This window comes from Gavia stellata, chromosome 2 (assembly GCF_030936135.1).
Source record: "Gavia stellata isolate bGavSte3 chromosome 2, bGavSte3.hap2, whole genome shotgun sequence".
In the NCBI taxonomy this organism is placed as follows: Eukaryota; Metazoa; Chordata; class Aves; order Gaviiformes; family Gaviidae; genus Gavia; species Gavia stellata.
In genome coordinates this window covers 50613530-50627868 of record NC_082595.1, presented here as the reverse complement: position 1 = coordinate 50627868, position 14339 = coordinate 50613530, and the positions used below count along the sequence as shown (strand labels likewise).

At 42.5% G+C, this 14339-nt stretch overlaps 1 protein-coding gene and 4 non-coding genes across 5 annotated transcripts; all 5 read left to right on the top strand.

The window, feature by feature from the left end:
- The first annotated feature begins 4830 nt into the window (after positions 1-4830).
- On the top strand, positions 4831-8620 carry RPS12 (ribosomal protein S12). Its single transcript, XM_059835417.1, has 5 exons — positions 4831-4877; positions 5328-5444; positions 7141-7243; positions 7746-7847; positions 8534-8620. The coding sequence occupies exons 1-5, from the start codon at positions 4864-4866 to the stop codon at positions 8594-8596; spliced, it is 399 nt and encodes a 132-aa protein (XP_059691400.1). The 5' UTR covers positions 4831-4863; the 3' UTR covers positions 8597-8620.
- LOC132322018 (small nucleolar RNA SNORD101) lies at positions 6180-6251 on the top strand. Its single transcript, XR_009485003.1, has one exon. It is a non-coding gene; the product is annotated as a small nucleolar RNA SNORD101 (small nucleolar RNA).
- LOC132322030 (small nucleolar RNA SNORD100) lies at positions 7591-7677 on the top strand. The gene has a single exon (XR_009485015.1). It is a non-coding gene; the product is annotated as a small nucleolar RNA SNORD100 (small nucleolar RNA).
- On the top strand, positions 8080-8214 carry LOC132322029 (small nucleolar RNA SNORA33). Its single transcript, XR_009485014.1, has one exon. It is a non-coding gene; the product is annotated as a small nucleolar RNA SNORA33 (small nucleolar RNA).
- A 289-nt stretch (positions 8621-8909) lies between the features above and the next one.
- On the top strand, positions 8910-8991 carry LOC132322031 (small nucleolar RNA SNORD100). Its single transcript, XR_009485016.1, has one exon. It is a non-coding gene; the product is annotated as a small nucleolar RNA SNORD100 (small nucleolar RNA).
- The last annotated feature ends 5348 nt before the right edge of the window (positions 8992-14339 follow it).

Below are 14339 nucleotides of genomic sequence, written 5' to 3'. Positions count from 1 at the left end.
ACTTATATTAAGATGCATGCTAAGGCATTTCAGAGCAAATGTTGCCATGTACCTAACTTTAGAATCCCACACTCCACGTGACAGGAAAAAGCAGAATTACTTTCTTATCACAAGATTAGGAAACTTTAAAACTGTTTAGCAGCCACAAAGAACAACAGCCACACGTTCCTTTGGTGAAGTCTAATTTGACAATATATTGTGTGTGGCATGTATTATGGCTCGGAAGTTAAAAAATTCCCTAAGAACTGCCTTGATCTTTTCCTGTCTGCCTCCAGAAAAATACAGAAACCTAAATCCTTTTCATAGATACTGCCCCTTGAACAGCCTTACCCCCCAAAAAAAAGAGGACGAGCACTTGCAAGTCATCCTGAGTTCGGCAAAAGGATAGTAAGAAATAGGTAATACAGGCAAAGCGTGACACACAAGTAGAGCGAATAAGAGAAAGTTGTAGAGAGAGATTAAAACCGTCAAGAGAGAGTAAAGCTTTCATTTTGTGGCTAGACAGTCAATTATGTTCAGGAGGTGAAATAGTTTTCACTCCAACTACTTGCTCTTTTCTGTCTAGACTCTCACTCAACAGATTCCAACTACTTTCAAAACCCAGTTCTCCTCTCATTAATAATTACATGTGAGTAATGAGTAGTCCAGTAAAGCCTATGGAGTCAGATTTCCACAGTCTATGTGTGCAGTAGAAGGCTGAAGTGTGGGAAGTAGCAGTGATGCACAGTGATCAGCATGACTGATGGCTCCAGTTATGAAACGGGGCTATGAAATCCCTGTGTGTACATACAGTTTATTCATGCACTGCTCATGATTTCCAGAATAAAATGGTTGATGGAACATGTTTGTTAATTCTTCACATATTCTTCGTAAGCTATAAATATTTGTTAACCTTTGAACCACAATTTGTTACCAGCCTGTCATGGTAGTTTTTGAAGTCTAAGAAAAATAATTTTTTTAAAAGCCTTTCTTGCTTATGTCTGCAGCAACTTTAAAAAAATGCATCTTTCCTTTCAGATCCCAAATCATATGTAGAATTCAAGCCTTGGAGCACTAGCCCTCTATATATACTACAAATAGAGTCTACATCCATTGCTTATGTCCACAAGATAAAAACATATTAAGAACAACTGCTTTAAGAGCAGCTTCCTTCGTGGACATCCAGGACATTCTGAAATGCTCAGCACATGTAGGAATACATATCCTTTATTATTGTTCTGTATATTTGTAGAGATCTTAGAAATGCTTTGCGCATTACAAGCTGGGAATCACTTAGCCAGTGCTTATTTGCATCATATTACTATTTCTTTTGCCAGAAGTCATAGTGGTTGCACACAGGTATTTGGAAAGAGTTTAAAATGGCTCTAATGTAACTGCATGGTAACTACATCCTTTGAGAGTCTAGTGCAGATCTGCGGAAGTCAACGAAAACCAGTAAACTGTTTTGTTCAGTTATCATGACATCAAGGTCTGTCTTCTTTTCAAATTGCTATTGAAATGCCATAGCTTGTCCTCTTTCTGAGATCCCAGAATGGTCTCACCATACTTTCTCCAGGCACTTGAAACTTGACGCAGACATCTCTTGCGCTGCTGAGTAGCAGCACGTGGTTAGCTGTTCTGAACCATTCCCCTTGGAAATACACATCTCTCCCCTCCGGGCTGGTGAGCAGGACTTCTGTGGCAAGAAAATCGGTAAAAATAGCCTGGCCTCCCATCTTTATGATGCAGAACCTTTTTTTGGACTGTGTGACCAGGAAACAAATAAGATAATTGTTTAGGAAGAGTAGGGTGAAATGTTCACTCGTGTTATTTGCAAGAAGGCTTCCAACTCATTCCATAAGACTGAGAAATCATGTCTGTTTCAGAAGGAAAATGAGATAATCCTGTCTTGTGACATTGGAAATTTTATCATAGCACATGCCTGTGTTTTGTACTTCTAGAAACAGATGTCAGAGGGAAGTAAGTTTTGTAAGGATTGTTCAGAACTGAAATTCAGAACTGATTGTTCAGAGTTTAGCAGTGGACCTCTCTTGGGAGTTTGTAATACCTGACAGTTTCGCCTGCCACCTGGCTGCCTCGCCATACTGTGCTGCTGTCTGAACTACTCATTACTCAGTTCCTGAGTCTCCACAGTTTACAACGTGGCACTTAAGCTATCACTGGAGTCTGGCATTTTGAAGAAAAGATGTGTCATGGTTGCCAGGGTGAGCACAGGGTGAAGGTACAGGTTACCACAGCAAGAGACAGGGAGAGAAAGAGAGAAAGCAAAAAGGAGCAGGCAGAGGAGGGCTGAGACAGAGTGAACCATTATATCCTCACTGCAGTACCGCTGTTCTGAAAAAGCCCCCAACTTCAGTTGCCATTTTGATCATAGAGGGAAAAAAGAGGAAGGCTGCCACCCTGGAAAAGGGGAATAGTCAGGGGGAGTCAAGGAATTGAATGGAGAGCACAGAGCTATAACCAAAACTCAAGTTTATAGACAACCTCTTATGCTGTTTATAATACAGGCAAATCTTGAGAGGATCGAGTTCCTCTGCTGGGGCTGGCTGCTCAGTGAAACACCAGGCCAGCGTTTGTCCTGACACCACCTCAGCCCTCTGGAGCCCAGGCAGGCTCTTGCACTGCATCTGGCAGCTCCTCGTTTTCTAGCACTCTGCTTGTTACCCAGCTCACTCACCCTCGAGGGCACTAGAAGTACTCTATTAGCACAGGACTGCAATCCTTGGCTTTAAATGTGTCATGCCCCATGGCTGTGTGCCAGCATTTAAACTGCAGGGTGCTAAATGGACATCATAACTCCAAGAGAAAATACAGAGGTTAAGAAACTAGCTACTCCTTGTGGGAATCTGGACAGAAAGGTGAAGCAGGTGGAGCAGTGTCAACAGCGTGCAGAGTGCCCACATGAACGCTGAGCTCACATTAACACTGTGCAGTGGAGTGGACTTTCAAACAGGATCACTCACTTCCATTAATTATTACACACAAATACATTCACCTGCTATGCTATACCAACATTTCAGCAGAGTTCAGTGCCAATGCAAACCTCCCCTCTACACACACATAACTTTTATCTTAGTGCAGCTTTGGTTTTTTGCAACTGTGCTAGGAAAACTATTTTTGCATGTTCTACTTCTAGAAGATTATAATTTGACTGTGACTATCGCTTTTGCTGTAATACAAATCTTTCAGATGTGCATACTTCCATCTCCTGGAGAGAATATATATTGCACTCATCCAGCAATACTGATGTGCCTTATGGCTGGCTGAGGACTTCTTGTTATCCTTTGATGACCTTGAGGGAGATAATGGTTTATTGTTCCACTCCGTACAAAAACTCCTCTATAGATTAGATGTCTTTTGGGCTTTTTAAGGCACGCAGGAAGATTAAGTGATAGATGGATATAGGGAAGAACATTGTCCCTGAGGGGAGTGAAAGAAGGTGGGCATTATAATTTGTGTGTGTTTGCGTGCTTTATGGGGTCTGAGCAGTATGAAGGAAATTATATGTTCCCACTACTTGTGGAGGAAGGAAGGGAGAAGGGAGAAGTCATGGCCAAATGTCCCACAGGAGCTGCTAAATGAGAATAGCTGTCATGGGGTTGCAGTGGTTGCAACCCACTGGGGTATTGCAACTGGGGTTTCAAGCAATATATGGCAGTAATTGGAGGTGGCCATATGCACCTTGGAGGCTGTCACCATGAGTAATGGGCACTGTTGTTCCTACTGGCTTTGCCCTTGGTAGTTCAGAGTGCAGGGAGAGGAGTGCCCCCATACTACACTTCTGTCTCCATGGCTGTTTTTCCAAGGGCTCTGGTTAGTGTCTGCCCCAATGTTGGCGACAAATGTGTTCAACTGCATTAGCTACAAACCATGGCTATCAATATTTCTTACCTATTTATATTGTTTCACTAAGTATTTTTTACAAAGATGCTGGTATGTAGACCACCCAACGGTCCAATTGTGAAGTCTGAAGCAGATAGGATGGACAAAGTCCCATGTCAGACGGACAGCACCTGAGCAAGTAACACCTTTGAAATGTGATGGCCGCGCTGCACATCCACAGATGAGCTGAATCCCTTGTGCTGCCCACGCGCGCGCCACAGGTAACCTGTGTGCGCAACTGACGGGAAGGGGAATGTGCAGTTGCACTTTTTCCATTTCTGAGGTACAGCTAGGCCCTGTAACCCCCACTGAAAGGCGGCAGAGATTTAAGACAAGTTTGTTCCCCATCTTCCTCCAGGCTGCCGGGTATTGAGGAAGTGCCGTTTGAAGCCAGACCACTTCAGCAGCAGCAGGTGCACTTACTGCCTCAGGGAAGATGATGGGACCCAGCCGCAGGTGGGACCCAGCCGGCTGCTGCAGTTGGCTTTCCCCCCGGAGGCCGCGCTCCCTGCGGCCGGGCCGGGCCGGGCCTGCTCTGTTCTGGCACCAAGGGAGGGACGGAGGGAGGGAGGGAAGTCCCGCGGCCTCGGGGCAGCCGCCGCCGTCTCCATGGCTACAGGGGGGGGTGTGGCGGGGGGATTGGAGGGGGGGATTGGGGGGGGGGGGGGGGGGGGGCGAGGTGGCGGATCAGGCAGCGCCGCGGACAGCCTCCGCGCCCGCGCGGGCTGGGGGTCCTCGCGAGCTATAAGAGCGTGAGGCGGAAGCCCCGCCCTCTCTTTCGCTGGCGGCTGGCGGTGGTGCCGGGGTGAGTAGCCGTGATGGCGCCGGGGCCTGCCGGGCTGAATCCCCGCGGCCGGCGGGGCATCGCAGCGGGGGCGGGCCGGGCGGGGGTTCCGGGGCGGCCGGCGCCACTCACCGGGGCGGCCTGTGTCTGTATTTGCAGCAGGAACCCGGGCGGGAACAGCACCCACCGAGAGCGCCATGGCCGAGGAAGGGTGAGCGGGGACCGGGCCGTGGGGGCGGCGGGCGGAGGGGCCGCGCGGGCCGCGTCTCGCCAGACCGCGACGTTCCGCCCCGCTCCGTGTCGGGCCTTGTAGCTCCGGCCGCGCGCGGCCTGCGCAGGGCTCGCCGTGGAGCTGCCGCGTGCTTCCTGCAGGCGGAGGTTTGGTGTTCGGCGTGGGGTCTGGCGGACAGCATGGGTGTGTGCGTGGCTTCCCCTTCTTGGTGAGAGAGCGCAGCTGGCTAGCTCGCTCGCTCGCTGGGAGGATTTAATCTCTTTAGCTCCTTTCAAGTTTTTATTTTTTCAGTTTCTGTTGTGGCTTAGTTCTTTAGCTTGCTTTACTTCTGTATTTTTTAATGATGGGATGCTTGCAGGTGAACGGGAAGCTTTTGCTTATAGTTGTAAGGTGTTGGCACAATCAGAGCAGTATCTGTCTTCTCTTTAGCATTACTGCTGGAGGTGTAATGGATGTTAACACCGCCCTGCAAGAAGTGCTGAAGACCGCACTTATCCATGATGGCCTAGCTCGTGGTATTCGTGAAGCAGCCAAAGCCTTGGACAAGTAAGTGCTGTTTTCCCATTTCGTCTATGGCGAATAGCAAAGCTGGGTGAGGTACGTTGTGATGAGGTATGTTGAACACGTATGGTGGTCACTTTGTCTAGATGTTTAGTTGAAGGCTTTTGCAAGACCATGTTTTTCTGCCAGTGAGTTTTGGGTTTTGCTATCTTGTGTTCTGGGGTCTTTAACTGTGATATTAAAATACAGATGTTAAACTCAGTGACTCAAGAATAACAGCATTTAGTGTATTGGGTGCTGTCTTTTTGTGATCCCAGTGCCATTGTATTTCCATGTGCATTGGTTTTGTGAAGAAAATGGAATGGCGCTGGAAGTATGCAGCTAGGGAAATCTGAGGCTCAAGAATCTTGTGTTTTAAGAAATAATAAATTTTTTACAAAACTTTCTAAGAATTGTAATTGGGGGGGTTAATACGTATGTCAGACTTAAGCTGCAAGAGTTGGTTTAGTTTTTATAGAGAAAACCTGAAATTCATAGCTTGCTTTTACGTTTTTGCTAGCTTTGTTTCTTGTGTTGCAGCTGTAAATAATTGCATTGTTACAACGTCAAAACAGTATTAAACTTGCGATATATGTGCCAACCATGGTAATTTGTTACGGCTTCTTGGTAAGGTGAAGTACTGTATATGTCTATATATGCACATACATACACACCTGAGTGTGCGTGTGTCTATATATAGGCACGTACTTTTAAGACAGTGCGTAAGTGTAATGCTACAGTGTTTGTGTGATGACTTAACAATTTGTCGGATACCCCTTCACTCTTATGAGTGAGAACAGCAGTCTGACAAACCTGTATGCGAAAAGCTCAAAGGCAAGGTACCAAATAATGGAAGAGAAATATAACTTAAGTGACTGACAACTAGTCTGTAAGAGTGGAGGTCAGCTACAACTTCATATGCTGTATGTTAAGAGGATGATGTATGTACAAGGTTTATATACATTTGTGTGTGATTGTTCTTGTTTGGAAGTGGTGTTCGTGAAGCATTCTGGTCAAACTTATGGTGAAGAAGGCTGTAGAGAAAACTGACTTTGCTTGCAGTGGTCAAATTACATTAGGTGAAGCATAGAAGACCTATACAGCTCTCTCTGTTGTCAGGTATCCCTTTGGTATTCCTAACATTGTACCACAGTATACAAAGATCCTAATTAGAATTGGGGCCCTGTCATAACAGCTTCTTTGAATGTAAGTAGAAAAGATTGTTCTGAAGAGCTTACAACAACTTGACATGGAAATTCAAGCTTTTAATAATTACAATTCTAATGTTAAATTATTGTAATCTGAGGTAAACAAGAAAAAGCAGTTTGTGACTTGGTTGCTTTCTAACAGTGACACCAGTTCTTTGTGGGACCTGGTGTTTATCCAGTCATTACAGCTTTTTCCAATGGCTGAGAATTCATTTAGTGGGATTTTTAGAAGCTTCCGAAATTGGAATAGAATCTGATAATAAAGCTAACAGTGTATGAGTAGCCTCTTATGTCTACGAAAACTATAAAAAGTAGTAGATCATATCAAAAGTATATTCAGTATTTTAAAAGCATATGGTGTCTCAAAACCGGAAGTTAAACTTAGGAAGTGGTTGTCTAGAGATGCATGTGCTGAATTTTGTCCTTCCCAGTTCTGGTTATTAAAGTTTTAAACAGTGTCTGAAGTTACATTTGTCAGTTTTCATGTTTTTTAGACGCCAAGCCCATCTTTGTGTTCTGGCTTCGAATTGTGATGAACCCACGTATGTAAAGTTAGTTGAAGCACTTTGTGCAGAACATCAGATCAACTTAATAAAGGTGAGTGGCGGAACTTCACACACAATTGGCAACAGTTATCCTGCTTGCAATATAAGCTGCTTGTTTCAGCATATAGAGAGCTGAACCTTTGAAACACTATGCTGTAATTCTGTACGTGGCTTATCTAAGCAAAATTTCTGTTAGCAGCAGAGATTGTTTTAGTCCTCTGATTGTCATAGAAACAGGACAAAAACTGGAGGTAAATGGCAAAGGATGTGTATCAGGTATTTTACAAAGTTAAAATGAATTTTTGTGTCCTGTATAGTAAGAAATAGAATGAATGCTGCCAGTGGTCTTGGAGCATGGGGGGAGTCTTAATATGACTTTTTCTTCGAGTTAAAATACGAGCTGTACAATGATGATACTTTGGCTCCCTCTACTGATACTTGTGAGGAAAGCAGCCATCCGTTACCCAATACTTCTGAGAGTACAGCGGCTTTTTTGCTGAACCCAGTTAATGTTAGAAATGGCTAGTTCTAATGTGATGCAATGTTTTACGCAGGTTGATGACAACAAGAAATTGGGTGAATGGGTAGGTCTCTGCAAGATCGACAGAGAAGGAAAACCTCGCAAAGTAGTGGGCTGCAGTTGTGTGGTTGTCAAAGTAAGATGCTATTTCTAGTTTATTTCTTAGATTATTTTTAAAACAGTTGCTTTCCATTTTTGATAGTGGGAGTAAACTGCTTCCCTGTTATATTCCCTTTCATGTTTAATTAAAATACTCATGTTAATTTTGTGAGTTAATGGTTGTGTCCTTAAAGTATCTGCCCATTTGCCAGGAAGCATTAAAGGAAAGGCCTTTTAATTAGAAGAGATGAAGTTTTGCTGAAGAAAATATGCCAGTTCAATGTGTCTGCTCAACGTGAAAATGTTTTGCAGAGCATATTTTAAAATGACACTGGTAAAGTAAAGCCACAGTACGAGCCTTGAAGACTTTGTTGTCTTTGAGGTCCCAAGAGATGGCTACATCTTCACAATAAAGACTAATGCCTTCTGCATGTGTTTTCATACCTTACTTGGCTTTCTTTAAGCAGAAATGAATTTGTTTGAATCCATACCAATGAGTGTTACACTTGAATGAAATAGAATAGTCCTTTATTAGAATAGTCATTTATTAGAGAATGAAGGGAAAGCAGGTGGCAGATTGCTTGATGTTACTTGTATGGAATTTTGGGAATATTTGGGAATGCCTTGAGAAAAAGTGTCAGAATCTCAGTTGTCCTTTTAAAAATGGGTTAAAAAATTTTTGAATGGGTTTGTATGTTATTAATGGGTTATCTTGTGTTACAGGACTACGGCAAGGAATCTCAGGCCAAAGATGTCATCGAAGAGTACTTCAAGTGCAAGAAATAAATGGAAAATAAATTTTGAACCTGACTAGCGTGTGTGTGATTAATGGGTGGGTATCTGTGGAGTAGTTCTTTGAGTTGCAAAGGATAACATCAGAAGATGAAAGGACTTTGCAGGTCTTAGTGTAGTTTATTAGTGTGTTAACTGTGAACTTGCTAAAAAGATAATAGCAATCCCTGCCATTCCTATCCTAGGGTGCTTCTGTTTCCTGTTCCTACCCCAGAGGATACCAGCTTACAGAACTTTGTATAGCTTCTCAGTTGCAAAAATTCTGACAGTTGATTACTGCCTTTGCAGGGAATGTCCGAAGTACTGCTGCATCTGTGATGAAAATTTGGCTCCCTCTGCTGAAACGAATGAGGAGAACAGCCTTAACCGTTACCCAAATCTGAGATGTTGCAGGAATTTTTTAAATGTTATCTCGGTTTATTGAGGGAACTTAGTTGACACAAAGTGTGTTTTGGGTTCTTTCCCCTGTCATTCAGTTCTGAAGCAAATTATGGGTAGAATTAGCTTAAAAAGAAGTATTGTAATGTACTTCTAGATCTGATTCTGTAGGAGTTCTCAGTTGTCAAGGTAGCCAAGTAGTTGAGATCTCACTGCTCAAACTAGGCAGTGCTGAACTCGACTTGCCCAGTGTCTTGGTTTCCCTAGTAGTTGGATGGTGTACAGAACTTGTGGGTTTATCTTTTTTTGCTTTTTGACAATAAGGTGAGACTAGGACTGGAATTCAAGATTACTTTTCCCTCTACTGCAAGTTGTTTTATTTCTTATATTTTCTGTGGAGCAGCTCTAAGTGGAGTCATAAGGAATTTGCCCTGTTACGCTGATCAGGAGGACATGAATGTGAATGTGTGGGGCTGGGCACCTGTAGACTGAGGAGAAAGGAGTGTGTATCTCTTCTTAGGCTGTTTTCATTATAGTTTGTAAGCTCTTTTTTGACATCCCCAGTCATCCAAGTAGTGTAGAGGCAGGTATCTTCTCCAGATGCTGGGCTCAGGTGCATTTTCATACAGCTCTTATTAAAGCTCTTGAAGTGTCTTGGTTTTTGCCCTGTCACAGCTTTCTAGTAGTGAGATCTGAGTGACTTGGATTTTTGAGAGGTTTCTGTAGTAGCCTGTTCAGGTGTACTTAATGATGGAGTTGCCTGTTCCAAGTCTGGTTAAAAACAGGAAATGTATCCTTGTGTTGAACTTGTATATGTTCAGTCTTGTCTGAATTTCTCGGTAAAGGATTTAAACACAGTAGCTTTTAACAGTTTAATGTCAAGCTAGTACTACAAATAGAGGGAAGTTCTTAACACAAAGGTATGAATGTTACCATTTTCCATTTGGATGTTTTTGAATATAGTTGAATTACAGGAATTCACTCCTGTAGGTAAGAGCCTTAGTTGAAGATCTTCATTAAACTATTGGAGGCTTCTAAACAGTGAGAATAGCGATAATTTGTAAGAATGTTCCTTTTTAAATGGAGTTGAAAAACACTAAGTATTGAAAAACATCAGTTGAGTTTGGCTAATAATTTTGAGTATCTGACTTTTGTATACAGAAGCACACCAAAGCACACGTCATCTTTTGTCGTGTCTTAAGAAGCTGCATCTTCCAAGAGTTTTGGATAAAATAGTTAAGCTATTTGTTCTTACTATTTTTATACTGCTTGCTCTATATTTTAGAGAAAGAATTGTCTGAAATTGTGGTGGTGTTAGCAGTCTAACAGGATTTATGGTTTGCTTTTCCTTGGCTGGCTGTTTTATCGGAGTTAAATTCACAAAGGGAATTGGGATCCAAAACTGGAGCTCAGTACCTGGGTTCAATGGCCTGTGTGTTGCGGGGGTTAAAAATTGTTTCTTAATTGGACATGGTTCTCTACCAAACTTTTTACATGCTAGGAGTAGTAAAATCATCTTAATTCCTTTTATCTCTGGAGGCAGGGTAACAAAATATGCCATCCAGTGAGACCCTCCAGGGTAGTGGGTGAAGATTTTTAAAAAAGATGAAATCTATAGACTTACATTCTCAAATTTGAGGAAGTCTTTGCTAAGCCTGTGCAAGCAAACTGAGCTTTTCCAGATGTGTGGCTTTTTGGCTAAAATACAGCTTTTCATTTTGTTATTTTTTAACGCAAAATGACCCAGAAGGGAGAAGAACATGGTCCCTAATTCAGATGCACTTCACTGACTACAAAGGGAGTTCAGGCAAGTAAATAATGTATGGACACTTTCTGGATGTATGTGATTATGTGAAGTTAACCTGCTTAAGGTTTTAGGGCTATTTTGAAAAATTTTTGTTGCTTTAGCATGGGCAAACAATAGACCTTAGATACTGTTTTTTTAAATTGGATTTGCCCTTCTCAGTGACACTTAATTTAGCTTGAGGTCAACTCAACATGGAAAATTTCTGCTGGTACAACTTACATTCTCATAAATCTACCAATGGCATCTTATGATGTGAAGCACTAATAAAAACAAGTACTGAAGTTTCAGAGGGGGGGCTATTTTAGGATTTGCTGTTGGGGGGAAGGGAAATAGGATATCGGTGGAAGAAGGAAGAAATGTTCGTTGAACAGGTGAATTGCAATTCTGAGATGAAGTGAAAGGAAGAAGGAACTATTACTGAAAAGGATGAGTAAAAATGATGTTGATAACCTGTTGCTTCAATAAAATTCTGAAAAAGTTGTCTGGCTGTTACTACTTTATCTCCATAGAAGGTACAGAAGGCTGTTCACTTTGCATTGTGTATTTAATACCTGAAGTTGTTCCCCTTTGCACTTCTGTCAATATTTATGGAGAAAGCTGATTCTAAGTAATATGCTGCATGCCAGTGTCATCACTGGATTTCCTGTCCAACTATAACATGTAGAGAAATAGGGTATGCTGGGTAAAGAAAAAGATGCTCTGAGCATTCACAACCTACAAGAAGGTTGCAGTAAAATTACATTAATTTGGCTGGGCTAGAATAGTACAACAGCACCAGTTTCAGATTCATGCTCAAGGTAGGTGAGATGTCTGTTTCCATGGATTTGGAGTTAGTATACTGCTTTTTACTTCTGACAGGAGCAGTGGAACTCCTTATAAAGAGTTGTTTTTTAGTTTTGGTTGTCTTTTTTAAACCATACATGGGAAAGATGCGCACTGAATCAATAGTTGTATAAGACTTACAAATTAACATTGTGAATTTGTATGTTTGGTCAAGCTATTAGTCTTAATTGTGATGTGAATAGGTCCTTAAGGAGTTTTATGTATTTTAAACCTGCAAGCAATTTGAGAAGAGTCCAGCACACTCCAACTATTCAACTTTATGGTCTATTTTACTTAATTTAACAGTTTTTAAGTGTTTTTATTTTCAGTGTGAGAAAATAACATCTTCATTATCAAAATGGTTTCTGTGTTTCTTTTATACCATGGGATATTGGAATTGCTACTTCAGCAGTAGCTGGGTGATATGTTTCCTCTTAATCACTATCAAGTATGATCACTTAACTCTTAAGGGGTTCAAGGAAGGAGAGCTGTAGTCCATGAGCAAGTTTGTTAGGCAGTCTTTTGCAACAATGGAATGATACCTCAGTATAACTTCAGGGCTATGATTTTTTTTTAAATAAGTCACCTGATCATTTTACATGGCAATTAATACTAGGGAATGACAGATCCTTTCATGCCAAGGCTTTTTCATTGGAACAGAACCAATACTTCCTAAATATTCTTGCCAGAAGGGAGTGGGTTGAGATCTTAATTTGCTCATCAAAATGCTTGGGTATCAAATTAGTGTTTTTTCCTGTAATGTTTTGTTTCCTGGATGTGACCTTAGAACCCATGCAGGGTCAATGTTGGAGAACTGATTTAGTCTCAGTTTACTTCATACTTACTATACTTTCTACCTTATAATTAAGACTATCCCTAGTGTTTGATTTATTGTCAAAAAAAATTTACACAGAATCACAGACTGACAGGGGTTGGAAGGGACCTCTGGAGATCATCTCGTCCAACCCTCCCACCAGAGCAGGTTCACCTACAGCAGATTGCACAGGACTGTGTCTAGGCGAGTTTTGAGTATCTCCAGAGAAGGAGACTCCACAACCTCTCTGGGCAGCTTGTTCCAGTGCTCTGCCACCCTCAAAGAAGTTCCTCCTCATGTTTAGATGGAACTTCCTATGACCAAGTTTGTGCCTGTTGCCTCTCGTCCTGTCACTGGGCACCACTGAAAAAAGACTGGCCCCATCCTCCTGGCACCCACCCCTTAAGTATTTATAAGCCTTGATAAGATCCCCCTCAGTCTTCTCCAGACTAAAAAGACTCGAGTCCCTCAGACTTTCCTCATAAGAAAGATGTTCCAGTCCCCTAATCATCTTTGTAGCCCTTTGCTGTACCCTCTCCAGCAGCTCCCTGTCCTTCCTGAACCGGGGAGCCCAGAACTGGACACAGTACTCCAGATGCAGCCTCACCAGGGCAGAGTAGAGGGGGAGGATAACCTCCCTCGACCTGCTAGCCACACTCTTCTTGATGCACCCCAGGATGCCATTGGCCGCCTTGGCCACAAGGGCACATTGGTGGCTCACGGTCAACTTGTTGTTCACCAGGACTCTCAGGTTGAATTTCATAAGGTTCCTCTCTGCCCAACTCTCCAGCTTGTCCAGGTCACGCTGAATGGCAGCGCAGCCTTCCGGTGTGTCCACCACTCTTCCCAGTTTTGTGTCATGAGCAAACTTGCTGAGGGCACACTCCATCCCTTCATCCAGGTCACTGATGAATATATTGAACAGGACTGGACCCAGTACTGACCCCTGGGGAACACCACTTGTTACACTCCTCCAACTAGACTCTGTGCCACTAATCACAACCCTCCAAGCTTCACCTTTTGTAAAAGTTTATTCAAATTGGCTGAGGAAGACAAGTGATTGCTAATCCTTCTTCATACTGGAAGACTTAGGTCTCAGCGAAGCATATGCTGCTTTGTAGACTAGAGAGGCACGTTTTCTTCTCACTTTCTTGATAGATGGTATTTTTGGTTTGCTGTAGAAGATGTATTGATGATGATGTGTCCTGCAGGATTTCAGATAAGGTTTCAGAGGAGTAGACTTTGTATTACTTTATAAATTACAGCCATCTGTAGTCATCACCCTAAAGGTACCTGTTACCTGTCCCCTGAAAGGATGTGGTTAGACAGTGTTAAACATGAGACCGGGAATTAAAGACTTGGGAGTTAGAGTTCCAGGGCTTACCCTAACATTTCTTCTATTGCTGATCGTATTTAATGTCCCTTACAGGTTTTCCTTGTTGTGAAACAGGGAAAATGCGGAATGGTTTGCTCAACGATGCATGTTTTGTGGCTTTTGGTTGGCAGAAGCAGCAGAATGAATTTCTCTTTCTGGACTAAAATATCAATTTTTAGTGGTTTTGCATGGATTGGTAGTCTTTACCAGGCCTAAATTCTTACGTTCCCATGTGAAGTACCAAGCTTACAAAGTGCTTTGAAGAAATGCTGGTAAGTCATTGCGAAGGTGCTAAGCACAGACTTGTAGACAGTATTGGAAGAACATCCTATGTGAGATTCAAAATAAAAGAGTATCTTGAGAACACTTAAGCTCATTTTGTTTTGGAACCACCTGTGTGTTATCCTGGCCAGTGGTGCTTTTCTGTGTCTTGTGCATTTTGCCTTAGATGGTAAAAGCTCGAGCATCTGGACAGCACCACCATCATGTATTTGCACAGCTCCTACTTTGATGGAGTTTTGGCCCTGAGTGTGGCTCCTGT